This window comes from Meleagris gallopavo, chromosome 4 (assembly GCF_905368555.1).
Source record: "Meleagris gallopavo chromosome 4, MGAL_WU_HG_1.1, whole genome shotgun sequence".
In the NCBI taxonomy this organism is placed as follows: domain Eukaryota; kingdom Metazoa; phylum Chordata; class Aves; order Galliformes; family Phasianidae; genus Meleagris; species Meleagris gallopavo.
The window spans coordinates 65,733,962-65,760,922 of record NC_139407.1 but is presented as its reverse complement, the minus strand read 5'-3'; the positions used below and the strand labels follow the sequence as shown (position 1 = coordinate 65,760,922).

The window sequence follows — 26,961 nt, the reverse complement described above, 5'->3', positions numbered from 1 at the left end:
CATGGCAATCCAGACGGAGTTGTGATTTTGTGAACAGCTTCAGCAGCATCAGGTTTGCGAGAAGAGAAACTTCAGCACTTCCAGCAAGTTGTTGGCTGGATGGTAGCCAGTTTGGTCACTGCAAAATGCTTCAGAATTAACAGAAGGGATGTGCAGAAAAGGCAAAATTTAAAGAAAGATAAGAATATTTTACACACACAGGTTTCAGACATCAGATTTAAGAAAGGTGAATGGCAAGTGCTGCAACTAACAAGTGATGGTTAGAGAATCTGGCTAATTTAAAATTAAGTAGTGTATTACCTTAAGCAAAAAGAAATCAAATGCAACAGGGTCTGGATGCAGTGCCCGTGTAAGGGGAAAATGCGAACAGAAGTTTTTAGTGGAATCAGAGCACAAATTAGTCTCAACAAGTATTCTGTCTTGTTCCCAAAACAGTCACCTTAAGATGAACATCTGTTATAACAGCTCTTTATTTCAGTGTCTATTACACAAAAAGAGGGCTTGCATTTTGACACCAGAATCATGCAAAGCACCTATACACAGAGAACAATATACTGAACGAGTGTCTCTCTCCTGCTACATATGGTAAACTTAGGCAGGAAGACTCCGTTTTCCCTTGCATTCCACTCTATCCTTCTACAAATCAACCAGCTGTGAGAGGTGATAATTAACCTTCATTCTAAACCAAATAATTTGCCACTGAACACTGCCCTAAAATGCTCAAATGTGCTTTTGTAAACTTCATCGAGTGCCCAGTTCTGCTCTCATTATACAAGGATGAAATCCTGAACATCTCCAGCTACTGGAACAGACTTTAATCAGAGGTACTAGATCAATGCAGTTGTAGAACAGAATTTGGCTCAAAGGATGAACATCTCTTCCATATAGAGGCCCCAAAAAGGCTCCTATTAATGTCCCAGACACAGGGATGCAATGTCTTTAGGCTCAGAGATTTGTCATATGCACAGAGGATTAACTAGACATCCTGAGCTATTAAAAAACAGTGGTATAGAAAAATAAAAGGCATAAAATACCGAACCAAAAAGGTTCCAAATAAGGCATCAGTAGGTCCCAACTGGATGTGCTCCCATTGTGTACATCATCCTCCCAGCCAGAGTGGTTAAGGATGATTTATTAGGATAGCAACATCAATCACTGAGCACTAAGAGCGACCAGGAAGGTTCAAGTTCAGTTCAAAAAAAGGAAAAACAGAAAACAACAAAAGAATTCAAAAAGTATTCTTTTTTTTTTTTGGTAAATATTTCTTAGAAAATAAAATAAAAACGTTAAAGCAATTCGTTTAACTGATTCTTTAAAAAAAGGACAACATTCTTGTAAAGTAAAAATATATATATATATATATCTGGAAATAGAGCATCTTTTTTTTTGTTGTTTTGTTTTGTTTTTTAAAAAGACATTCAGTATCATATCAGCGGATTCCGATCAATTCCCCATCCACCTCCTGCGATAACCGCTGCTCGTTAAGGCATAACGTCAGGTTGGCACCGTTACGACAGCTGAATCAAACTGGCCGAAGGCAAAGCAGAGCAGGCAGAACTGCCACCATCAGCGAGGCTGCTTCTCCCGCACGCTGACCGAGCCGTCCTCCATGCCGAAGTACACCACCTCCGCCATGTCGATGAACAGCCCCGTCTCCACCACACCTGGGAACAAGAATTCATGAGCCAATTAGTCAATCAGCCAATTAAGCCATCCAGAGGGAACTGGACAGGCTGGAGAAGTGGGCCTGTGAGAACCTAATGAGGTTCAATAAGGCCAAGTGCGGGGTGTTGCAGTTGAGTCTGGGCAATGCCAGGTATTTATACAGATCTCCTTGAGAGCAGCCCTGTGGAGAAGGACTTGGGAGTCCTGGTAGATGAGAAGCAGGACATGAGCCAGCAGTGTGCACCTTCAGCCCAGAATGCCAACTGTGTTCTGGGCTGCATTAAAAAAGGGGTGGTCAGCAGGGAGAGGGAGGTGATTGTCCCCCTCTACTCAGCTCTTGTGAGGCCCCATCTGCAGCACTGCATCCAGGCCTGGGGCCTCCAGCACAGGAAGGATGTGGAGCTTTTGGAGCGGGGCCAGAGGAGGGCACTGAGATGATCAGAGGGCTGGAGCACCTCTTCTATGAGGAAAGGCTAAGGGAACTGGGATTGTTAAGCTTGGAAAAGAGAAGGCTCGTTGTGGCCTTCCAGTACTTGAAGGGAGCTTATAAACAGGAGGGAGAACAGTTGTTTATGAGGGTGGACAGTGACAGGACAAGGGGGAATAGTTTTAAACTAAGACAGGGTAGGCTTAGGTTAGCTATCAGGAGGAAGTTTTTCACACAGAGGGTGGTGAAGCACTGCAACAGGTTGCCCAAGGAGGCTGTGGATGCCCCATCCCTGGAGGCATTCAAGGCCAGGCTGGATGTGGCTCTGGGCAGCCTAGTCTGTGGTTGGCGATCCTGCACATAGCAGGGGGTTGGAACTGGATGAGCATTGTGGTCCTTTTCAACCCAGGCCAATCTGTGATTCTATGATTCTATGAATTAGTGCCAGAGCCACCCCAGTGCTGGAATCTTCTGAGAGGTGTCCGATATGGGTGAGCTTTCATCAACCACACAGGGAACATCTGAGAAGTCTTTTCCTTGCAGCTGACCCCAGGGGAAATTCTCTCCACAAAATAAGGAACAATGTTAAGACAAAGCAGATCTGATACTACCTCTGCAATTTGTGGCCCATTAGCAGATGTACTTTTAGTTGAGTTTAATTACATAATTATGAGGTGCTCTTAACCTCACAGTGGTCACTGAGCCACAGTCAGACCCTGTAACCACCCAGGCAAGCAGATGGAAGACAAGAGCCAGCTGCACGGGCTTGTATAAAACCTCCAGGCTTTGCTCCCATCCAGCAGCAGACTCCTTAGGAAAGATCTGGAAAAAATTCTTTTCTGAAAGAGTGGTGATGCATTGGAGTAGCCTGCCCAGGGAAGTGGTGGAGTCACTGTCCCTGGAGGTGTTCAAGAGCTATGGAGATGTAGCACTGAAGGACACGGTTAGTGGGCATGGTGGGGATGGGTTGGTGGTTGGATTAGATGATCTTAGAGGTCTTTTCCAACATTAATGATTCTGTGAATCACACTGAAACTTCCTCTGAGAAAGGTGAGAATATCCTGCTTCTCATATTGATTAAGGCTTTGATACCATAGATATCAGGACCGCAGAAAAGCCCATGAGAAGTTAATCACATTAAGAGGAGTTAAGGGCAAGATGGGTTTGAAGCCGAAGACTAAAGAAAAAGGGAAAAAAAGAAGAGTATCAAAGTGTTGCTCATGCAGTTGGTCTTTCCTTACGCAAAGGAAAAAATGGCCTGGGGATGTCATTACCTCTATTTTGAGGCACATGAAATCCTCAAACTCTAATGTTTGCAATTCACAGTGATGCACAGCTCTGCAGCCCTCAGAGTCCTTTCAGGTGGCAGCTTGCTGACACTCGTGGCACTCAACTTGCCAAGGCCCCCAGAGGCAGAGGCCACCAACACTCAGAGCCAGCACCAAGTATGCTGGGCAAGCCCTCATTTCACCAACAACTCCTGCAATCCAGAACCTGTATGTAAGCACTCATATTGGTTGCTTGCACAGCCAAGCCTCAAATCCAATTCCTACCAGATGAACACACTCCAAGAAGGCTGGGAAAAAAAAAAAAAAAAAAAATGTAGGACAAGGCTACCACATGCAAAGTGCACAGAGCCCTGCTACACCAGTATATCCAGACTTTAACAATTCTGCTCATCCACTTCTGGGTAGGCAAGATGCTCTCTTCCCCTTAGCAGGCTCACTTATAAGCTCATGGTTAAACCACGGCATGCTGAAACCACTTCCAATCTGTCTCTTTCCATTCCATCCCTCTTGACTGAGAGATGCAAGAAGGAGCCCATGAAAAGACTCTGTGTTTTGTTTCTGCAGGACCAGCCACCATTTCTCTTGTGCACAGAAAGAACTCTAATAAAACACATTTGTACAGCCATGGACTGAAACTGTATTAGGGTACAAAGCACTGCACCACGACAGCCCAGACTAGCAGTGCCCATCAGTCTATTTACATCAGACACTGGTTTGTTTAGATCAACTCTTGCCAAAGGTCTTAACCTGCCATCTACTGTTGGCTGTGAGCAAGTGCCAGGTAATTATTCAGACTGCAAAGACATCAGGACAAGCCAAGGCAGAGGTAATACACTAGCAGTTTGCTCCCACATTCAGACAAAAGGAAATGGGTATGTTTTCAGCAAATCAGCCTTCTAAAAAGCATTGAGGGAAGCAAAACTAATAAATGGAAGCAGCTTGAAGTAATCAGGGACAGACACTTCACTCAGCCTAAACCCATGGCTTCTGCCCAAAGTTGTATTCTAATCGTGGTGCTACTTTGTGCAGACATGGATGTTTGTGCAACAGGATCCCACCCTGTTCCTGCTCTGGTAAGACACAAAAAGCAGTGAAGCTAATGGTAGCTCTGCTGTGCACAGTAGGGGGCAGACAGCTAGTTGGGTTAAACTCAAAATATTTAAGATGCACTCAAGAGCAGACTTTCACCAAAATATCCAGCCAAGATATACAGATGGGGCTGAACAAGCCTTTGTATGTTGCTTTGCTGAAGTGTCATCACCTTTGGGCAGACCTTAATGATCCAGAAACAGCTCTGGTCTGGACAGCAGGTCTCATGCTCCTAGCTCCCAAGGATTTCTAGTACAGATCAAGCCTTAGCCAGTTTTTGGTCTTTAACATCACAGACATTACCTGGTATCATTTTTATGGCAGTGTTCACTTCACTCCACTCGTGAACCTTGTCAAATTTCCAGTCCAGGATGAAGTTTCCATTGTCTGTCACCACAGGACCCTGGGAAGCAAACCTATGTCAGCACCACAAGCTCCTCTTGTAGCAAGCACAGCCTTACACCCGGAGCCGTCCCTGCTGCAGTATTATAGAGAAGGTCATCATTTCAGTAAATAAGGGCACAGTCCACTGCTCCATACAAACAACAACCCTGTAACCCGTTGCCCAAGGCAGCTGTGCCTTCCTTGTTCTTCTGCCTACGGTTCACGGATAATCACACAAAAGATGGAAAAATTGATATGATTTCATCACTGGGATGGAGGATCCTTTTCAAAAGAGCAGAGCTAGAGGAACGTCCTTAAGAGGCAACTATAAGCAACTGAAGCCCAAACAAGACTTCTGCACGTGATAAGGGTGGGCTGCTGCATGCCATAGGGAGATTTTGGAGATGAAGGACTGATGGCCTTTGGTGTCTCAGATGTGCCCAACACTCTCTCAAGCATCCCTGTTGAAAGGATGAGACGGCTGGGCTGAGAATAAGGTGATTCAGCAACTCTGAGTAGGGTTTGTAACCACACATGCTGGGAAGGACCAGGGGGTAAGGCCACAGCATGAGACAGAATCCTCCAAGGACACAGCTCATGCTGGAGCATTGGGATCTGCATTCCCCAAGCAAGGCTGGTCTTGAGCTCATGGAAGACAAGTGGCTTTCTCTTCTCAGGCTCCTAAATATAGCTCCTCAACCTCTTGGGCCAGGGGATTAAACTTATTAAAAGTACTCAGCCTTCAGGTGTTAGTTCCAGCTGTAACTGGAGACAGTCCTCTCTTCCTTTGCCACATGCATTGGTCAAGCCCCACTGTTCAAGCCAGGATAGGACAGTGGAGACAAAGCAGGCTCAGTTTTTAGTCCACTCTTGCTCTGTGTGGCACAGAGCAGCTTGAAGTCTCCAGGAACTGCCCACTTAACTTAAGACACTTTGGCAGCACAGACTGCCCTCCAGCCTCTAAACATTCCTGCAGATCAACAACTTGAGTATTTGTGAGTGAGATGGAGGACCCAGCAGGACAGAGTGTTTCCACAAAAGCAGCAACCTGTGCTCTGGATGGCAGGTTGTTTGTGGCCAAGGAGAGACACAGAGCAGCCCTCAGACATGGAACAGCCACCTTATTCTCACTGTTCAGGGCTGCTTGCTCTGGGAGACATAAGAGTTACACAAGCAACCCCAACATCTAAACACACAGTTCATTAAGTACAATTAAAAGAACTGGATTTGATCAAATGAAAGATCTTCTTGGCCACACTCAGGTGGCTCTGTTGGGCATAGAGGGATCAGGGACACTCACTGCTTTGCTAACAGCCATCCGCAGCTCTGCAGCACCTCCAAAGTTTTTGGTCAGGGCTCTGGTGACAGGGACGTAAGCCATGGGGATGACTTCAATAGGGATTCCCTTCTTCCACTGCTCCCCAAGGCTCTCTGATTTTTTCCTGAGGTTTGAGGAGGGATCAGTGTCAGACATTACATTATCACCACCATTAACAATGCACTTATCACATTCTTTCTCACAAATCCCTCAGGTGTAAGGCTCTGGAGGGCATGGCAATCAGTTTGCATGTGCACTCATGTAGGAAGAATCAGCTTAGTGCACAAAGCTCTGCTCATAAGCCCTGTTTTAACACATTTTGGACAAGCAGGATGGAAGTTTTCAACAGCCCTGCGGCTGCATGCACAGAAGGGTAAATTTATTCCGTGCTGACAATCACTATGCTCAGAAAAAGCAGAGCAGCCTTTTCCCCCCAAGCTCTGCTGACTTCTAAGCAGGCCTGCTGAGATGACAATTAAGGGAAAAAAAACAAATTCAATTGCTGAAGCACTGGGAGTTAAGCTCATTTCCACCAATTCTTGCTCCCCTGACACACTAGAAGGATCGTAGCAGCCTAACACAGGGCCATCCAAATATTTCCACACAACGTAATATTTTACCTGTAATCAGCAATAACAATGAAGCATTTTGCATATCCTGCAACTATCTTCTCCTGTGTCAAGCAACCACTGCAAGAGAAGAAGAAAAAAAAAAAAAACAATTAAACATTAGCCTGCTCCTCAGTGCAGCTCAGAGGACACCCAGCACCTGTGCCACATACAGACATATAGACAGCAAGGCTCACCCGCCTCCTTTGATCAGGTTAAGATCAGAATCCACCTCATCCGCTCCATCAATGGCAACATCAAGCTGTAGGAAGACAAGAAACTCAGTATGAAAACCTCACCCAGTTCACTGGAGTTTATGCCAGCCCAACCAGAGATGAGTGTCTGGTCAGCCACCCAAAGAAACCAGCCCCAGCTCAACCACAAGCATGCAAAAATCGAGAAAAGAAACAAAACAAAACCAACTGTTGGCCTGCAAGGCAAGTCTCTTCAGCCTCCAGTTTTCTCTGCTAAGGATGTGCATGATAGCTGGGGCAAAAATGTTTGTGACAACACTTCAGCAGTGCAACATCCCCTGCCAGCAAGCCCCAGGCTGGAAGAGGAGGCCGCTAGCTTAGCACCCTACTTGTCATTTTAAGTGACCATCCAGAGATGAGCAATGCCCTTCTTGGTCACCTCACGGGATCAGCAGTTGGGATTTTAGAGCATCTGCAGCCTCACCTCAAGCACTGTGTGCAGTTTGGGGCACCACAATATAAGAAGGACATGAATATTAGAGAGCCTCCAAAAGAAGGCTATGAAGGTGATGAAGGCTCTGCAGGGCAAGAGACACGAGGAGTAGCAGAGGTCCCGTGGTTTGTTCAGCCTAAGGAAGAGGGGAAGGCTGAGGGGAGGCCTCAGGACAACCTACAGCTCCTCAAAGGGAGCAGAGGGGCAGCGCTGAACTCTGCTCTCTGGTGACAGTGACACAGCCTGGGAAAAGGCATGGAGCTGCATCAGGAGAGGCTGTGTCTTAGGACAAGGTTCATATGGTGGTGGGCATGGAACAGGTTCCCCAGGACACTGGGCACGGCCTCAAGTTGCCAGAGCTAAAGCAGAATCTGGACAATGCTCTCAGTCATAGGGTTTGGATTTTGAGCGGTGCTGTGTGGAGCCAAGGGTTGGACTCTATGGTTCTTGCATGTCCCTTCCAACTCAGAATACTTTATAATTCTACAATTCAGTGATTTTCGTCTTGTGGAAAATGGAGGAGCCTGGTTCAGTAGACAGGGACAGTCTCCTGGCCCTGCTCTGCACTGGCCTGGGTCCTACCAGTCACCATAAACCAGTCTTTCAGCCAGACCACAGCTTTAAGGAAACTACATTCAGGGGGGGGAAAAAAAAAAAAAAAAAAAAAAAAAAAGCCAGTTCTCTCACATTCTGCAGTTTTTATCCTCAGCAAGGACAGATGAGCCTGGAGCTGTATGAAGGACTAGGTTAGAGGGAGGTCAGCAAGGTCTCAATCCTGCAGTCCCACTTACCTCTGGATGTCGGTCCAGGTCACTTAGTGTTAAGCCATTCTGCAGGATCAGCTGACGGGCCTGTGCACCAAGAACACAGCAAACACTATTTACCAGCAGCAGGAAAGGAAATCAGACTTGTCGTGTTGTTCTCCTCGCTGCCACATGGATGGGGGCTGCAGTGCTGCATCCTGAGCTCGCTGAGAGGCTGCAATCAGCAGCAGAAATGTATGGCATGGAGGAAATGATGCTTCCAGACCAGAATTTTTTCATCAAAATAATGCTGATTTGAACTGAAAAGCTTAGATGGTGCAAAAGGATGGGGCTGTATCCAGGTCTCTCCATACTGAACAGCATGGGGCTATCAGCCTGGTGGGAGACACCTGTATTTAAGCATGAAGGCAGGTATGGGATTCTCGAGTTCCCTCTGATTTCCTTTGGCTGAAAAATCGGAGCAGGAAAATGAAATATTTACATCATATGGGACTAACAATGAAAATGTTTTTCATATTGAAAAGAAACAAACAACAGAAAAGCAAAAAAGAAAAGCATAACTCATAGAAAAAGTGTGGAACACCTCCTGAAATAGCTCTTCGGTGGCTGTGATCTATTTTTTTTCAAAGCAGTTGTGAGTTTCCCTCTAGTGGCAATAGAACACAAAGCACCTGCAGTTATGCTCCCCTTGGTCCATTTCATTGGCTTCTTAAATGGAAGTTCAAGCTTACAGAACCTGAAATGAGTTAAATTTTACACCTCACAAATCATTGCCTGAGTTAGATCTTGCACGAAACTCTTCTCAAGACTGAACTTTGGCTATTCAGAGAAACGTGTGTCACAGCCTAGAATTCATCCCAAGCTCTACCTGCTAACAAAGTGTACCAGCTATACGTATTGGCATCCTGGAAACAATTACAAGAATTAGCCAGGAGTAGTCCCAGCAATGAGATACAGCCCCAATATTTTACATTACAGTAGCACTTCTTAGCATGCAGTTTAAAACCTGTGGGCTGTGGGCTCTAGATCATACTATGCACTAGGCTTGCCCTATAAGAGCTCACAAAATAGAAAAGACTGCCATCAGTGGGTTTACATTCACAATATGGTGTTCAAATACAAAGATTTCAAGGATTTGGGAACTGAAAGCACTGAAAAATGCTGTGCTGTACATGCAGGTTGGACCCTTAACAGGCTCAGAGTCAATAGTGTGGAAACGAGGTGGCTCTCTTCAGGCTCTCTGCTTGCAAGGTGATGAGAGCAAACTAGCAGGAATCAAAAGCAGAGCTCCCACAGTAGGGGACAAAGCAGCAGAAACTGCACAGCGCTGGCCTACCCACAAGGACCAGGTTAACCTCACTGCCCAGCACTGGGAATCCAATGCAGTCCAAGGCACATTAGCTGGCTGGAAGGGTGGGTCCTTTTGGGATTAGATGAGTGACAGGTCGTTGCCAAGATTGACTTCGCTCCATGCTCTCAGCAGGCATCCAGGTGAAAAGAAGAAACAACGCAAAAGCCAAGGGATGGATACTTACCCTGACACTAGCTTTAGTGATGGTGATGGAATAACCCAACCTTACAACAGGGAAGGGAGAAGAATAAAAGCCCACTGAAAGCAATTCTTCCTTGCCAGTGACCTCAGGCAGCCATTTACACCTGTACACAGCAAAAATAAGATGCTGTTTTGCTGACTTGGGAATGCTTTGCTCCTAATTGGTAGAGGTTGGACTACATGATCTCAGTGGCCTTTTACAACCTTAAAGATTCTGTGAGATCTAAGAAGCTGCACAAGATATGAATCAGCCCCACGCTGGGGGAATTTGTGCTCACCCTTTACCATCAACCATGTTGTCCACTAAGAAATTCTGATGTTAAATGAACACTTCAAGGCAAAGCAGACTCCAGCCCACACTCACTATGTGATCTGTATCAATACTTTCTGTAAGACCTAACAACTGAACTCAAGGGAGCTTTCCTAGGTTCAAATGACAGGTGACATCCCCAGGTGAGGATCACTTTAGACAGATTGAAGAGAGATTGCCACTGTAGTGTATTATGAAACAGAAGTAATGATAAGCCCTCCAGGGGACAAAGGTACAACCCTAGAATCCACACCAGGACCAAGAAAAGGATAAATGCCCAATTCACTGACTGGGGCACTGTCATCTAGCCTTGAAAACCCTGCAGGTGGTCTCTGTCCTGCCAGCTGGTGATGTCACCTTTCCCTGCCCTAAGGGAACAAGGTGCACAGCTGCTTATCAGCAGCACATTTCCACCTCAGGGAAATGTGGCAGAGAGAGCAAAGCCATTTGCCTGAAGACATGGAAGCAGCTCAAAAGCTTTCTGAGCAGCTCTATGTTTTACCACTGAGCCACATTTTCCCTCTCCCCACCATCTTTCTCAACAACTAGGTTCATAAGAACTGATCTCTGCAAAAGTTGCACTGTGAAGGAAAAATTAAACTGACGTCTCTTCTGCAATGTTTTGCAAAACCCAGTTGATGTACTCAGTCAAGCTCCTCTTGAAAACACCAAAGCTTGCACCAGATTTGTACAGCTTTCAGGGCCTGATATGGAATCAAAGGAGATTTTTGCATTATGTGCTTGGTTCACTGTCAAAGGAATAACCATGTATGTGAGCACCTGGACTGGAATAAAACCAAGGAGGAAGGAACTTACCTGGAAAGATGTAGGGATGCAGACAATTGTCAGGTTCTCTTGTTTAACCCGCTCAGCTGTAGGAAGAAAGCAGAAGACTCGGTTTGTTCACTGCAGAATAAAAATCACAGCAGCTTTCTCTTTAAGAAATCTCAGTTCAGAACGGCCCCTCTGAATCACTGCAATTACTTGCTTGGCTTGCAAATAACTCAGTCACGCTCAAAGCACAAACAGGTGCCACCCTGCAAAGCTAAGGCTCCCTTTTCACAGAAATGTTTGAACACCCATCTAAATCCAGCCTCTGACACACAGCCATTAACCTTTGTGTCTCCAGCAAAGAGCAAGGGTTGTGCTTCATCAGCAAAACATCACCTGGGAACTCAGCCCCACTTCCACTCGCGCTCCATTAGACAGGTTTTGCTGTGCTCCTTGTAAACAGAGCTGCAGCAGCTGTCTGAGAAGTTTTCTGGCTTGTTGCCTTGGGGACATCATGTCCACTTCTTAAGAAATGTTTAAATATATAGCAGGCAAATGACTAATAAAATATTGCACTAAATGGGAGGAAATATTTCCTCCCTCGGGTTAACCTCAAATGACTAAAATCTATTACTAAGATATAATTATGGACAAAATGTTATTTTAGCAAATATAATACTTAGGGTTGAGCCAAAAGTCTGAGAGTCAGCAACAGAGCAAAGAGGTGGGCTGTAAACTTCAAGGCAACCCCACTGCCATGGTTAAAATGTAATACACAGAGCTGTGTGCTGTTAGAACTCTAATCTCAGTAGACTCAAAAAGTTGCATTTGTTTAGAGACTTGTTTAGAGTGTTGAAGTGGGGAATGGCTGTAACACTGAGCCAAACCCAGACTGCTGAATGGCAGCTCTCAAGCCACCTCCCAGACAAATCTGTGCGTGGGGTGAAGTGGGTGCAAGCAAGCAGGTCCCACCCTGATCCCATGTTTCCTTAGCTCTGCTCTAAGCCCTGCTCTGGGCCAGCTCTGCCCAAGGAGCTGGGGTCATGCAGGTAGGACACTCTGAGCTCTGCTTCTAAACAGGAGCCCCAAGGCTGAAAAGAAACTTTAGATTTCAATATGCTCTGTAATGAGGCTTGATGATAATTATCTTCACATTCGCTTTTGCAAAATTGCATTTCCCTCTCTTGATTATTTTGTGAAGAGGCTGAAATGTTCTGAAAGACACCTTGAGCTAACTAGCCCCTCAGGGCCAGCAGATCAACCTAGCTGTAGGGTATAAAAAAGAAGCAGCAAGATTTCAACCCTTGTTCTGCTTACGCCTCAGCAGGACCCTCAGTGAATACCGTGGATGTAAGCAAGCAGCATGAGCTGCATACAAATGGGTTAACAGAAGCAGAGCAGCTGCATGGCCCAAAGCCACAAAGCAAGTCAAGACATAGCAGAGCTGGAACGAAAAGGGAGATTTTTAGCTCCAGTTTGCGGTGGATGCCAGAAAAGTTCATTTGCTGGGCCTCCAGGGAGAGCAGGTGGCAATGCTCAGCCCTGCCAAGCAAAGTCAAGGAAACCAATCCCTGCTCAGGTCTCCATATGCAATCAGTTTGGAGCACGAACCTTCAGCTTCAAGGACAAAGCAGTGGGTGAATACCCCTAAAGCATGAGCTCCCAGTCCTGATCATTTAGGGTTGGTTTTCAATTAGCCGAGGGCAGCTGGGCAAGAGGACTTCCTGCAGCAGGGGAGCATCCTACCTAATCGATGCACTGCGTGGACAATTGTAGAACCACTCCCGATGCCAAGAACTTGGTTGTTCTGCAAATCAAAGAGACAGAGGAGAGCTGTTAACAGGGCTTCTTCTGCTTTTTCTGTAATTTGGATACATGCAAGGGGACACCGTGTGTTAGCATGCTTCAGACACAGAAAGGAACTCTCTCCAGCATGGCAGGGCTGCTGCTTCCTCTAGGAGAGGGTGGCTATGAGATTTTAAGCAAGTCACCCACTCCTTAAAGGATATGCGGTCACTAAACATTATTGTGTTCTGGCTCTTGAGGCGTTCAGTGCATGCTCACTGCTGGTTACTGGCAGCCTCAGCACCAGTACATCAGAGTTTGAATTCCAACTAATCCTTGAGGGACTGTGATGAGGTCAGTAAAAAGAAAGCAGGGCTTTTCCTCCCCCACAAAAACCCAGTGCAGAGGAAGAAGACTGAAAACCATTTCCACAACTTCCACATCACCACACTTACACAGGAACTGGCAGCTCAGTCTCTGAGTGCTGCTAGCCAGCAGCAACTTTGAAACAAGCCCCAGCCCTGGCAGAAGACAAGCCTTTTCCTTTTGAAAGCAGGCGATAGGAAACCATCAGCTCTGCGGCACAACGGCAGGCAACACAGCGCTCCATCCGGAGTGCTCCTGCTGGAAAGCCAGGAACTCCACACAGCCCACAGAGGAAAAAGCTGAAACAACCTCAAGATAACATCTCCCAAAGAAGCCACATAGTAATAGTGCAGGGCTGTTGCCAACAGTATGGTTAGTAAACAGTACAGAGAGTAGTGGTTCCTAGAGGATAATGAACACCATCCTCTAGAAGTGTGTAACTGGCTGCAAGAGAGTCCAGTGATACTTGAAAGATGGGTGAACCTGGCAGTGTGTGCTGGAGAGGATCACAGCTCAGCCCTGGGCTTTCTCTGCTTCTGGTCTGGCTTACAGATCACTGTGGCCTCATCCACAACACACACTTCTAAAGCATGCCACAGGCTGAGGGTGCATGGATTTATTACCTCCCAAGAGGATGCTCTATATAAGTCTGCGGTTATTATCCTCTCAACCTCCTATCCAGCCAGAGCTACCTGCTGCCTCTTGTACACTCATTTTCAGTATAATTGCCCCTTCTCTGGATGGGATCCAAAGCTGAAATTGACTTAAGGAGGCACAATATCGCTACACAGACTTCAGATGCTCAATTTCAACCCAGCTGGAGTTGCAGGCACACAGCTGCTGAGTGTCACTTCTTGGACGTTAAGCAGCTTAGAACTATCCTCTGTGTGCAACAAGTTGTGGACAGTGCCAAAGCTACAGCATTTCAATCAACTGAAATGTTACTGAGACATGAGCCTGCCTGGAAAAGTGGAGCTCAGGGCATTGCAGTCCCCCAGGATTAATGATTTCCCTCTCTTCTGCGCGCTGAAAGCTTAGAAAAAAATAAAACAGTTCTCAGAAACCCAGCATAGAACAGGTCCAGCCCTTCCTAACCAGCGTGACTCTGCAAAAGGGGAAAGGAACAAGTCACAGCCATATGCTTGCAACACTGCCAGCAGCACTTCTATGGGAGAAACCCTATAGCACCCAGTGTTTCTGGGCTTCAGCTGCAAGAGCCAAGCACAGCAGCTGCAATGGGAGAGGAGCAAGGCTCATTTTTGGCCATGTATGAGGCAGTTTGGACTCCTTGCCCTCAACTCCTAAGGTCTGGGACAGCTTCTTGAGTGCCTTAAAGGGACAGTGAGAGCCTCATTTTCCTCTTAGGTATCTTCAGTCCACTGTGGAAGTCATACCTACCTTTAATTAAATTTAAAAAAGGGAGACAAAAAGCTCTCCTCTGCTAATCCTCCCAGTTCCTCACAAGTTCTGCCATGGGCTGCCCAAGGAGCTGCTCTTCAGGATGGGTGCAAGCAAGGATAACAGCCCCAACATCAGAGTGGAGAATGAGAGACTTGTCCTGCACAACCAAGTCTGAACACAGCAGCATCTTCCAAAAGGAGTCTGCAGCTGTGTTTCTGAAGTCAGCATTTTTGAAGATTACACGGCTCCTTCTGCTAACAATGATAGCAATGGCTGCACACAAAGCTGTTGCAAAAAGCAGCTGCACCCTCCCGATAGAAGTTGAAGAAGAGGTAGATTTTCTGCAATAGCTGAGTATCCAGCTGTTCAGTGGGGACTCCAAACTTGCCTCTCCACCATTGCTTCATACCAACTCACACAGCAAATATTGCAACGCTAATTCCACTGCTGCCTATTTTACTGAATTGTTAACCAGACCCTCAACTTTAATCAGTTGGGATGCAGACAGAAACATCACCATAAGTTTGCTTAACCATAGAATAATGCAAAAGCCCAGATTTAGGAGTTGTGTTTTGCTGCAAAACCCAAAGTGTACAACTCCAAGGTTCGCTTTCAGCCAGGAGCTGATGCACACCAGGCTCCTGTCGCCCAGACAGCTTTGGAGGAGGAAGGAAAGGTTGTAAAATAAGTGAAATATTTATGGGACAGCACAGAGCCTAATGGCAACTGGGTCTGGGGGCAGCGGGAAGGAAAAGGGTTTTTTCCCCTAAATGCTCACATCGGGCTCCTTGATGCTCTTTCATCACTTCTGTTGCAACACAGCTTGCACGGCAAACACTGCAATAAACCACCGCTCAGCTTTAACCATTGATCCTCCAAGCGCTCACCATCAGCCTGTGCAGCTCCAGCCCTACCTGAGCACGGAGGGAACGATTACAGCCCGGCAGAGGACTGGGAGCACTCCTGATCAGAGCTCAGAGCACTCCAAGCTTTGGGACAGGCGCTTTAGCCCGAGCTCTTTCCCCAGCCCATCTCGCAGCGGTGGGCAAAGGGAAAGTTATGAGGCGCGAGACCTGGCTCCTAACTCGTGCGAAGCAGGGAAGGCAGGGGATGAGAAGCCCCGGGTGCCTCACCTGAACGTGCTTGTCCACCGCCGCGCAGGCTGCCAGCCTCTTGGCCTCCTCAGCCATGGTGCCGCCGGGCCGCCCGCGGCTGAAGGCTCTCCGCCCGCCGGCCCTGGCCCTGGCCCTGCCCCTCCCCGGCGGCCGGGCAGCCAGGGGCGTGCTGCGGAGCGGGCCGAGCCGGACGGGGAGCCGCATGCCGCCGCGGCCCGCCCCCGGGGGGCTCTCCCGTACGGGCTGCAGGCCTGGGCCGAGCCGGCTCACTTCCACTCCTCCTCCACCTCCTCCTCGCCGTTCTCCTCCTCCTCTTTCAGGAGGCTGGGACTTGTAGTGCGGCGAGCCGCGAACTACAGCTCCCACAATGCATGACAGAGCGCGGCGCGGCAACGCGTGTGTACGGCGGTTTGTCACTGAGGACGGAGGGCCGGGGCTCTCCTGTGGGGTGGGTGGAAGTGTTTCCTCCTGGGCCCCCAGCGCCACAAGGACCCGGAGAGGATCCAGAGGAGGGCATGAAAAGGTGCAGAGGATAGAGTGCTTCTGCTATGGAGACAGGCTGGGGGTGTTCAGCCCGAAGGAGAGAAGCTGGTGAGAGTTCAGAGCAGCCTTCCAGTGCCTAAAGGGTACTCTCTACAGAAGAGATGGGGAGAGATGCTGGAAGGGACCTGAAAGACCATCGAGTCCAACCCCCCTGCAATGAGCAGGGACACCTACAGCTCCATCAGGTGCTCAGAGCCCCGTCCAGCCTGACCTTGAGTGTCTCCGGGGATCTGCACCCACCACGTCTCTGGGCAACCTGTGCCAGTGCCTCACCACCCTTATCATCCCTTATTATCCCTTATGGGACCTGGGCGTCCTGGTGGACGACAGGTTGGCCATGAGCCAGCAGTGTGCCCTCGTGGCCAAAAAGGCCAATGGCATTCTGGGGTGCATTAAGAAGAGCGTGTCCAGCAGGTCGAGGGAGGTGATCCTCCCCCTCTAGTCTGCCCTGGTAAGGCCTCATCTGGAATACTGTGTCCAGTTCTGGGCTCCCCAGTACAAAAAAGACAGGGATCTCTTGGAAAGAGTCCAGCGGAGGGCCACAAAGATGGTGAAGGGCCTGGAGCATCTCCCCTATGAAGAAAGGCTAAGTAAACTGGGTCTGTTTAGCCTTGAGAAAAGAAGACTGAGAGGGGACCTGATCCAGGTTTATAAATATCTGAGGTGTGGCGGCCATAGCGGTGAGGCCAGTCTCTTTTCAGTGGTACGTGGAGACAGGACGAGGGGAAACGGACATAAGCTGCAGCATAGGAAGTTTTGCACGAATGTGCGTAAGAACTTCTTCACGGTGAGGGTGACGGAGCACTGGAACAGGCTGCCCAGGGAGGTTGTGGAGTCTCCTTCTCTGGAGATATTCAAGTCTCGCCTGGACGCCTACCTGTGCGACCTGGTGTAGGGAACCTGCTTTGGCAGGGGGGTTGGTCTCGATGATCTCTAGAGGTCCCTTCCAACCCCTACAATTCTGTGATTCTGTGATTCTGTGATCATAGAAAAACTTACTCAGTTACCAAGCAGAACTCACAAGACAGTATAAAACCTGATGGAAGTCTTCTTTCAGTGAGCACATAAACACAATTTTTTTCTGCTTTTAAGATGGCATCTGCTGAAACAGTTCCTGAGAAAATACCAGGGATGCAGATCAACCTTCAGATGCACCTAGAGCAGTGTTTTCAAATCCAGCAGCCGAGTTAAGACCACGCACAGGCATCTCAGTAAAAAAAAAACCTTCTATGCCGCAATCATGGGAGTTGCAGGTACAAGGTCAGCACAACGAGTAGAGAACGATCTCTTTTTTATTTGCACAACAGAAAAGCTGCTGTTGACTTTAAAAAAAAAATTCTATGCCTGACTGACTTGTTTTGTTGCCAACCTCTCCAATTCTGCTGTGATTTTTAAAGGCTAGAAACATTTCCTTTTGTTTTCCCTGGGCAAGCACACCAGTCTTTGAACAATGGGGTGTTCTTTCAACAAAGACTCTATTATCATTACCCAGGCTTATCTGGGTGAGTTGCCTTACCTTTCTGTACAGAGCAGGTGACTTGCTATTAAGGGCATGTGACTGCTGCAGGGTGGTTTGGAGATTTGTTAGCTGGCAACGAACTTTCCTGGTCATTTTATCCCAGTGAGTTACAGATCCAGTGAGCACGAGGCAATCTTTCCCAGAATATTTAATGTATGGTGTGCTAAGTATTGCTTATGCACAAAAAAAAGAGAGCACAAGACCTTTGAGAAATAGATTTCCCTTAAGCTGACTGACAACCAGCTCTATCTGCAAATGGCTCAAAATCATTTTGTACAAGCCCGTGTTCGTCCCTTGTCAAAGCCTCTCTAGGAGCCAAACTCATCTCTGCTTCAACACAGAGGAAGATGCTTGAACCTGCTTTATTTGAACAGACGTTTTCCTTGTCCGACAGGATGTCAACCCTAGCAAAATGCCACAGTGAAGAGCAGAGAAGCATGGACTACCAGGCTGGGAGAATGGCTGTATGATTCCAAGTGCTAAATCCTGCCTGTGAGGCTGAAATTACATGTTAGGAAATTACACAGTAGCTGAGATAACAGCTTGCTGTTGACAAAAAGAGGAGATTCTGCTCTTTACTCCCTTCACCCGCCATGCACTCTGGTCCTGGATATACAGATTGCACTGGCTCTGGCATGCCCCTGACCCTGTGCTGAACTGATTCACCTTGCCACAAAAGCAACAAGAGCAGTTTCTTGCCAGGTAGATGAGGTTGAGCTGGCTCAGCCAAACTTAACACATAACAACTCTGAATGGGAATGTTATAACTAGCTTAAGCTGCTCTGGCTCAGCAGTGTCCCCAAAAAGAAGTGTTCCCACCCTTCAGTCTAATCCTTGCCAGGTTTTCCTGTTCTTTCCACACTCTGGCAGGAAGCTGCTTTTTCAGTGCAATAAAACAACTAAAAGTTAGCTTTCCTGACCTTGTGCCTGTATGAGGAAGGTAGCGAGAGCAGCCAGTTGGCAGTGGGAAGCTGTGTCAGGAAAAGCCTTGCTTAAAGCTACTGCAAAACACTCAACTAACTTGAGTGAAACCCTAGTGAAGGTGCAGAGCCTCTGAGTGTCAGGTTAGCTGTGTGTCTTGTGCATTTGATAAACGGCATGAAACAGTCAAAAAAGACAGCAAGACCTATGAAGGTGAAACTTCGCCAACACAGAAGAGAAACCATGTGGTAGATTGAGCATTTTAAAGCACATCTAGCTCATCTTTCCAGACAAACTCCTATTCTGGTTGGCAGTAGCTCTCCAAGCCTGTTCCTCCAGTTACATTCCAACAGTTGCATTCTTCATACCTAATTTTTTATCCTGCGAACTCCAGTACGGTGGCATTTCTTCTGTGTAACACCTACTTCTCATCTTTGGTTTGACCTGGTGCTTGATTCTATTCTGCTTATGAAAAAATATCAGCAGAAGTGGTGATGCACTAATTACATTATATGCGTCTTTTTGAGGCTCTGAGGTTTTCTGGGAGAAATGACAGGCTATAAGTGATCACGCTGCAGCCTACTAATGGCCTTTGGTGCAGGGCAGCCACGAGGTGGCATGCTGAGCTTTCATTGCTGTGCCTCGATGCTCTGAGAGCAAGTCAATCAAGAAAAGCAGGCAATTCTGAAGTGGAGTTAGGTAAAACGTCATTCCTATTAGCAACCATCCGCACTGCAAGTGCAGGCTTTGATTTCCAGATAAACGGCTGGTTGGATTTTAGGTTACTGTCATATGATTGAAATAGATCTCTTATGTCACTCAGACAAAGCAGCGTGTGAGTCATGCTTTGCAAAAAGCAGGAAGTTTGGGTTTGTTGACACAAGTTTTTAACACAGAGACAATTATGCAGCTGTATTGCAGGTTTGGCTTTAAGGATTTCTGAATAAGATTATCAGTGTATTAGGGAAGTACATTTCCAAGCCAGGAAAGTAATAGCTTTTAGATTATGATTGTTATTCCTTATGCTGCAATAGTAAAGGGGAATGTAGGAGAAAAAACTCACTTGTAAACTGTTGGAGCCCCAAAAACAAAAGACAGCAATGGAGAAACTGCTGATCTGGAATAGGGGGGGGGAAGAAATACAGGACAATGAGTTCATAAGGTGAGGACTGGTAAGGTGCTGGAACAGGCTGCCCGGAGAAGTTGTAGATGCCCCATCCCTGGAGGTGTTCAAGGCCAGGTTGGATGGGACTCCGGGCAACCTGGTCTGGTATTAAACGGGGAGGTTGGTGGCCCTGCATGTGGCAGGGGGTTGGAGCTTCATGATCCTTGAGGTCCCTTCCAACCTGGGCCAGTCTGTGTGATTGTGTGTAATACACCTGGGTGTGGTAGGGACATTTACACAAGGCTGTTACTGCCTTAAGCATAATAAACCCTCAAGAATCAGCACAAAGGTAGAAGTGCTGGCTTAACGAAGTATGGAGATATCCTGCAAAAGCGCTTTGGCTGTTCCCGTTTTCTTAGCAGGCTGAAGATAAATAGCCAAAATGGAAGAAATGAGAAGTGTTGCTGTAAATGAGAAATGATGGGAAGCACAGCAGTTATTGGAAGCGAAGCACATCAATAGAAATCCATAACTGGCAAGGCTGAGCACAGCAGAAACCCCAGAAAGTTCTCCTCCAGGCCCATTACTAGATGAACATGATTAAAACATCAGTAGTGATGCATTTATGGTCTATGTTTGTGAGGGAGGATATGTGGTGAATTACTTAATAGTGGTGAATTTCAGTCCATTGGTAACCAATGAAGCTCCCCTTCTAGGCATGACTGCAGCCCAGAAGGTAGGAAAGAGCCTTCGCGTTCCTCCTCAGGAATCCTAGAAAGACCAGGGGAGATTCTAGAAAGCAACAGGAGTGCCAGGACGGCACGTGCCTTCATGAAGGGCAGTTGTGATATACAGCCAGTGTGGAGGTAAGAACTCCTGCTGGCCTGGCACCAAGAAATGGTGCATGTGACTCAGTTATAAAGCAACGAATGACACTTTTCAAATATATATATATATATATATATTTATTTTTTTTTGCTTAGAACAGCACGATACGTTAAGGAAGAACTGTAACACAACATCAGTTCGGCATCTATTAAACGCCGGCTGTAACGGGCACCTCACGCAGCCAGTCTCCCCTCACACAGAGCGCGTGCACGGCGCCCCCCCTTCCCGCCCGACCAGTCGCCCCTCCCCGCCCCGCGCGCCGACGTGCGCGCGCCGCTGTCCCCGCCCAGCCGACACGGTAAAAGAGCCACGTCTCCAACCCGGCGGAGGGCCGGCCGGGAAGAGGCGGGGCCGCGCAGCCCTTCTCTCCAGTCAGCAACACATGTGGCGCGCCTTCTCTACCAATCCGCGAGCAGCTCGGTGAATCATGCGCTTTCGATTGGCCGCGCGTTGGCAGGGAGGGGAGAGAGCGGCGTGAATCCGATTGGCCCGGCGGCTCTGTTGACAAACACCTCTTCCTCCCTCCCTCTCCCTCGGCTGCGCCAATAGAAGAGAAGCGGCGAGCGGAGTGACGTGCCGGCTGACCAACGGGCTCGCTCCTCGCCGTGAGGGGCCGGGCGGCGGCGGCGGCAGTGCCGGTACGTGGCGGGCGGGCGGGGCGCCGGGCGCCCATTCCGCAGCGGCGTTTGCGGCGTCGGCAGCGTTCATGCCCTAACGGCTGCCTCGAGGCGGGGCCCCTCCATGCGGGGCCCGCGGTGCCGCAGCGCTCTGGCCGCCTTAACTGTTCTCTTCTTGTTGGGAACGGCGGCGGGCGCTGAGGAAGCTCCGCGGGGCGATGCGGCGGTGGTGGAGGAGGCCGCTTTCGGGCTGGGGGCGGCAGCCGCCGCTCTGCCGGCCGGCTCCGCCGATGTGACGGTGGAGGACGACGTGGCCGCCGCGCCACTCGGCGAGCAGGAGGCGGAGGGCAGCGGGGAGGCCCGGAGCGGCAGCAGGTGGGACTGGAGCCGTGTGACGGGGGCCGGGGTTGGGCTCGGGCCGTCCTGCCCTGGGGATGTGCTGCGTGCTTTGTGCCCAACCCTTCGTTTCGTTGTGGCTGGGAGGGAGGAAAGGCGGGTGGGACGGGTTGCCCGATGGTCAACTTTGAGAGTGCAGCACGGGGAAATGCGACCCTTCGTAACCGCGGGCGACCTAAAGCTGCGGCGGAGGGATGGTTTTAATGAATGAGTCAAATGTGGCAGCGTTACTGGGCTGTTCGCTGTCTGTTTGGGAATTGGCTGAGAGCAGATGAGGTGATAAACCACAGAGTCAAAGCATGACTTAATGCTTCCTTTATTTGAGAGCCCGTTCTAAAAATGAAAAGCCAGGAGCTTTCTGTTAGTTGAGCACAGAACTGGCTGCTAACTTTGCGTCCTGTTACGTGTAAAGCAAATCGATTTTCCTGTTAGCAACAGGAGCATCTATTTGTATGTCAAGCTATCCAAATCCTGGCTGGTTTATTACAGCTCTGCTGTACTCTATTTTTAATGTGACCTTAATGTACTTAGCACCAAAAAGTACTGAAAAATATTTTTTTATATCTATATCTATCTTTATATCTATAGAGTTAAATGGAGGTGCACCAAAGATGCTCAATCTGATCATTTCAGCCTAAGGTTAAATGTAGGGATTCTCTCATTGATCAGCCCATTGGAGTAGATTTGCTGCCGTCGAATGATGGGGCTGTAGTATTTGCATGCATTTCTTTCTTTCTTTCATCTGTGTTTGTGAGAAGTATGCTCCCCTCAGTTGATTGTTCTTCAGCTACAAAATATCTGTGTAATGCAATGAGGTCTCAGTACAGGATGAAAAAAAACTCACTCTAAACTATTTTCCCTGTAGATGAATAAATATAACTGTGGTTTTGAGGAATTTCTCATTCCTAGAAGAAAGTAAATATGATGGACAAGAGGGAATGGTTTTAAACTGAGACAGGGGAGGTTTAGGTTAGATATTAGGAGGAAGCTTTGCACACAGGGGATGGTGACACACTGGAACAGGTTGCCCAAGGAGGCTGTGGATGCCCCATCCCTGGAGGCATTCAAGGCCAGGCTGGATGTGGCTCTGGGCAGCCTGGTCTGCTGGTTGGCACCCTCCACATAGCAGGGGGTTGAAACTGGATGATCATTGTGGTCCTTTTCAACCCAGGCCATTCTATGGTGGTTGGTGGCTTACCTTGCTTTTTGCTTACAGATAGGTAGATTTGAAGTTGGAGCAGACGTTCAGAGTTAGACAAATAGCTGCCCCAAATGGCTTTGGAGTCCAAAATTAGGATTCTGTTTTTTCCAACTGAAGCAGGAATAGCAGTAAATATTGTACCTAAGCAATGATATGTTCTGCTCTTTTACTAACAAAAAGAACTCATTTGAGTAGATGCAATTCTTTAGTACAGCGAAAGTGTGTGGACAGACCAAATCAGTGTTCCTCTGTCCTGTTGACATCTTCCTTTATGTCTTGGCCCCTTTCTTCTGTTTCTAGGTAAATATACTCCACTAATGTGAAGTAGAGCTGAGCTGAGTTCAGGCCACCAGAACTCAAAAACTACTGTGTTCTTCATGGGATGTAGCTGTGGTTATCAGCCTCAGGAGAGGCCTTTTATAAATGTGTGACAAAGTCTTTAAGAGTCTCTTGCATAGTTTTGAGAGGGAACATTGTAACTATGCTTTAATAACCAATTAGTGAAAGAGGAGAGGAAATGGTAAGGAAATAGATTTTTCAGATTTTTCAGTTAATTGTAGAGACTAATTCTGGATGTGGTGTGTTTGAGGGGGAAGTATTTTTAGATGCTTTTTCATGTTGGAAAGTGAAATCTGACAGTATATTGTTAGTGCAGTCTATTGGCTGCTGCAGTTGGATATATATCTGCATGCACAGTTGTACTGGTTTTTGTCTTAGTCCTTCTGCTGGCCACCTCTAAGGACCCAGCAGGGATTTTCTCCTCCTCTGTTACCTGGTTCATAAGGTGCTGTGGAGCTGTAGCCAGAGACAAGGTGGAAGTACAGCAGTGTTTGTTAATCAGGAGGCTGGTTGATGTGCGCTGGAATCGAGAATACTGTTGTTTCAGATTGAATATTAGGAAAAAATTCTTCTCAGAAAGAGTGGTAATGCATTGGCATAGGCTGCCCAGGGAGGTGATGGGGTCGTCATTGCTGGAGATGTTCAAGAACTGTGGGTTTGTGGCACTGAGGAACATGGTTGTGGGCATGGGGATGGGCTGGGGTTGCATTAGATGATCTTAGAGGTCTGTTCCAACCTTAATGACTTTCTAATCCTATTTCAACTTCATGCCAATGACTGAATACTCTAACCGCAATCAGCAGCAGCTTGCAGAAAGATGAATAAAACTCAGTCATTTTAACCTAGAATAAAATTTCATTTTCTTAACCATGTGCTACTGCTGTATTTGGCATTATATGCTACAGTAAGCTTAAGGCAGCACAGTGAGCTGACAGAAAGGAAGTGGCTTGCCTGTTTCTAAGCTCTGACTGAAGCAATCTCTTGAAGTAGCCACCTAAATTGATGTTGTCAGACTGTTAATCTACTGCTTGATCAGAACACCTGGAAGTTGGGGGAAAATCTTTTTTTTTTTTTTTTTCTTTTCACCACTTCTTGCTTTTGGTACTCAAAGCAACAGGCAATGGAATATCACAGAGGAAGGTGATAAACCTGGAAAATCGGACAGTGAGAAAGTATGTAACACAAGCATCAGTGTAGACAGGGCACATGTAGATGAATTAGAAACACTAAACCAATTAGAGTTCAAGTGACAGGATTTTAACTCACTGGAGTTGCTCAGAGATGGAGAGAATAGGCATTTAGATTTTAACATATAGAAAAATGCAATAACAAAGGATTTTATTACAAGAGCTAGGAATTATTAGTGTGCTTTTTGTGACGTGCAGGAATGCTGTTGAAAATCAAGGTGAAGATGGGACCAGAGATAGAGATGGATTGGTCCTGGTTCTGTCTCATCACAGTGTTTGTTCAGCAGGTGGAGTTTGGGAAATAAAGTCCACTTTCCAACTGTGAACTGATGGAGCAAATAAAGAGTGCTGCAGCATCCAGAAAGTGTTGGGGGCTTTTAGGGTATATGGGATATGCAGTAACCATTGATTGAAGTAGTTTAATTGAAGAGGGTGTGCTGTTGGTGCAGAAGCTCCCTCTGAAGGCTTGGTTGTTTGTTGTTTTGTTGTTTTTTCTTTAAACTTACATTTTTAATGGGCTAAACTTAAAACTTAGGTGCAGTTACATTGTGATTTATCTGAGATTTATGGTGTGGGTACAAATTCAAGCACTGCCACGCTGAGTGGCAAGGCTTCAATAATGAGGGCTCTTGGTGGAAGGCTGATATTTACATCAGGTGAGAAAAGATCATATGAAAAGACACAGGCATAAAATATTCCTTACTTAGGGTTAATGAAAGTGGGAAGAATTAGATAAAGAAAAATTAGCTGGGAAGGAGGCAGATCATTCTGTGATGTTAGAATCTGTCTCTTCTACCTGCTGAGGTTATCTCCTCTCCAGCTTTTCTTTCATAACCAACTTCTCAGCTGACCAACATAAAATTGAAATAGAACCACTTGGAATAATATTTTTATGCAGTGCCAGAGAGCTTCAGATGAATTATTTTACAGTAAAACAATCAGATTCTGATCAGTGTGTGTCCAAGGCCTTTAAGGCACCTGTTTACAGTGCATGAGAACAGTCTCCTGCAGTCCGGTTTATTATTAACCCAATCCTGATTTCTGCATGGTTGTAATAATTACGTGTGCTTGGTTTATACAAACACGTATTCCACTGTTCAAATATTTGCACATCTGACATTTTTCTTTAAGAAGCTTATGGAAGAATGTGTTGCTTGGCTGCCTTTGGAAATAAGGGCTGCAATTATTTTTGCTACAGGTTGAAGATGTATTTAATTGCTCCTATGCTCACCTGTATGAGCATTTCTACCCCCTCTTGCCCCCTCCCACCCATGTTCCTATCTGCCTATCAGGCTTATTTGCACAGTTCCTCATTCTCATTGAAACCAACGTCTATAAAGAAGTCCTTCTGGGTCACTAAATCCTGCTGCCCTCAGTACACGCTGTCTGTAAAGAGATCAGACCTCAACTCCCTGCCTTTGAAAGTCGGTGAGCTTGCAGCAAGCCAAAACTGTCTACACATCCCTGGCTTTTTCTGGTCAGAGCACAACAAGTTCCAAGGAAATAAAAAGACAGTTCAAAATTGCTTCAGCAGTGTTTTATCTCTGGGCATTCACTACCTGTGAGTTCTGTTGGTGTATGTATTTGGTTTGTTTTTAATTGATGCTTGAATTCTGGCCTGATCAGGATTGCTTGTTCTAATGGCACTACAACGTAGGAGAATCGATAAGCTTCAGGCACTGTAGAAACCAGCAGCTCGCTTGCTGTTGCCATGCATTTCCAGATAGGCTACTTAAAGCTTTAAGTGGCATAAGTCAATTTGCTTGCTTTGTTGCCTGTAGTGGCTGGAGGTTTCTCGCATCACGTGTTTGTCTTGAGTGAGACTTCTTTGTTTTAGGATGCATAAATCTCCCCCAGGATTTCCTTGTTTCACCCAGAAGCACTGAAAACTTAGTTGTGGCTTAACTCTTCTTTTTTTTTTTTTTTTTTTTTTTTTTTGGACATACTGATTTACTTGATTTATTATTACTGATTTTGTTTGATTTGTAAGGATGAAGAAAGGTTGAGGGAACTGGGATTGTTAAGCTTGGAGAAGAGAAGGCTCCAGGGAGGACTCTTTGTGGCCTTCAGTACTTGAAGGGAACTTATAAACAGGAGGGGAAATGGCTGTTTATGAGAGTGGGTAGTGATAGGACAAGGGGAAATGGTTTTAAACTGAGGCAGGGGAGGTTTAGGTCAGATATTAGAAGGAAGTTTTTCACACAGAGGCTGGTGATGCACTGGAACAGGTTGCCCAAGGAGGCTGTGGATGCCCCATCCCTGGAGGCATTCAAGGCCAGGCTGGATGTGGCTCTGGGCAGCCTGGTCTGGTGTTTGGCGACCCTGCACATAGCAGGAGGCTGGAACTAGAAACTGGATGATCACTGTGGTCCTTTTCAACCCAGGTCATTCTATGATAGTCCTGCATGCTGAAGGGGAGTTAAAACATCTTCAGACATCCTAGTATTGGAACAATACCAATTTTGACATAATGACTAATGACCTTCTGTACAGTGCCTGCTTCTGTAGGTGAAAGGTTTGGCATAATCTTCATTTTCCTTGCTGATCTTTTCCTTTACATGCTGTTGGTTTCAGTGACCTCAGATGTGGACTCAGTAGCAACCGCTCCAGAGTGCTTTAGAAAGGACCACTCTGAACTTCCAGAACACTAGTGAAGTCTTCTTTTTTTTTTTTTTTTCATAATAAAACTTAGTGTTAAGGCCAGGCTGGATGTG

At 46.9% G+C, this 26,961-nt stretch overlaps 2 protein-coding genes across 2 annotated transcripts in view; one reads left to right on the top strand and one right to left on the bottom strand.

The window, feature by feature from the left end:
• Window positions 1-452: 452 nt before the first annotated feature.
• Window positions 453-15,854, bottom strand: RPIA (ribose 5-phosphate isomerase A). Its single transcript, XM_085223725.1, has 9 exons — window positions 15,550-15,854; window positions 12,611-12,671; window positions 10,910-10,965; window positions 8,259-8,318; window positions 6,978-7,042; window positions 6,793-6,861; window positions 6,155-6,296; window positions 4,774-4,873; window positions 453-1,664 (listed from the first exon to the last, which is right to left on the bottom strand). The coding sequence occupies exons 1-9, from the start codon at window positions 15,733-15,735 to the stop codon at window positions 1,567-1,569; spliced, it is 837 nt and encodes a 278-aa protein (XP_085079851.1). The 5' UTR covers window positions 15,736-15,854; the 3' UTR covers window positions 453-1,566.
• A 5,251-nt stretch (window positions 15,855-21,105) lies between these two features.
• EIF2AK3 (eukaryotic translation initiation factor 2 alpha kinase 3) overlaps window positions 21,106-26,961 on the top strand; it is a 40,898-nt gene continuing 35,042 nt past the window's right edge. Inside the window, exon 1 of the mRNA XM_085223722.1 lies at window positions 21,106-21,499. Within this exon, the coding sequence (XP_085079848.1) occupies window positions 21,249-21,499 (251 nt within the window). The 5' untranslated portion in view covers window positions 21,106-21,248. The remainder of the gene's footprint in view (window positions 21,500-26,961) is intronic.

Excerpts from the sequence above, each read along its gene's own strand:
- RPIA (XM_085223725.1), bottom strand. The coding sequence starts at position 15,735 with ATGCGGCTCCCCGTCCGGCTCGGCCCGCTCCGCAGCACGCCCCTGGCT. Across the intron at positions 10,966-12,610 it reads CCACGCAGTGCATCGATTAG|CTGAGCGGGTTAAACAAGAG; the intron begins GTAGGATGCTCC and ends TTCTTCCTACAG. Across the intron at positions 7,043-8,258 it reads ACCTGGACCGACATCCAGAG|CTTGATGTTGCCATTGATGG; the intron begins GTAAGTGGGACT and ends GTCTTCCTACAG.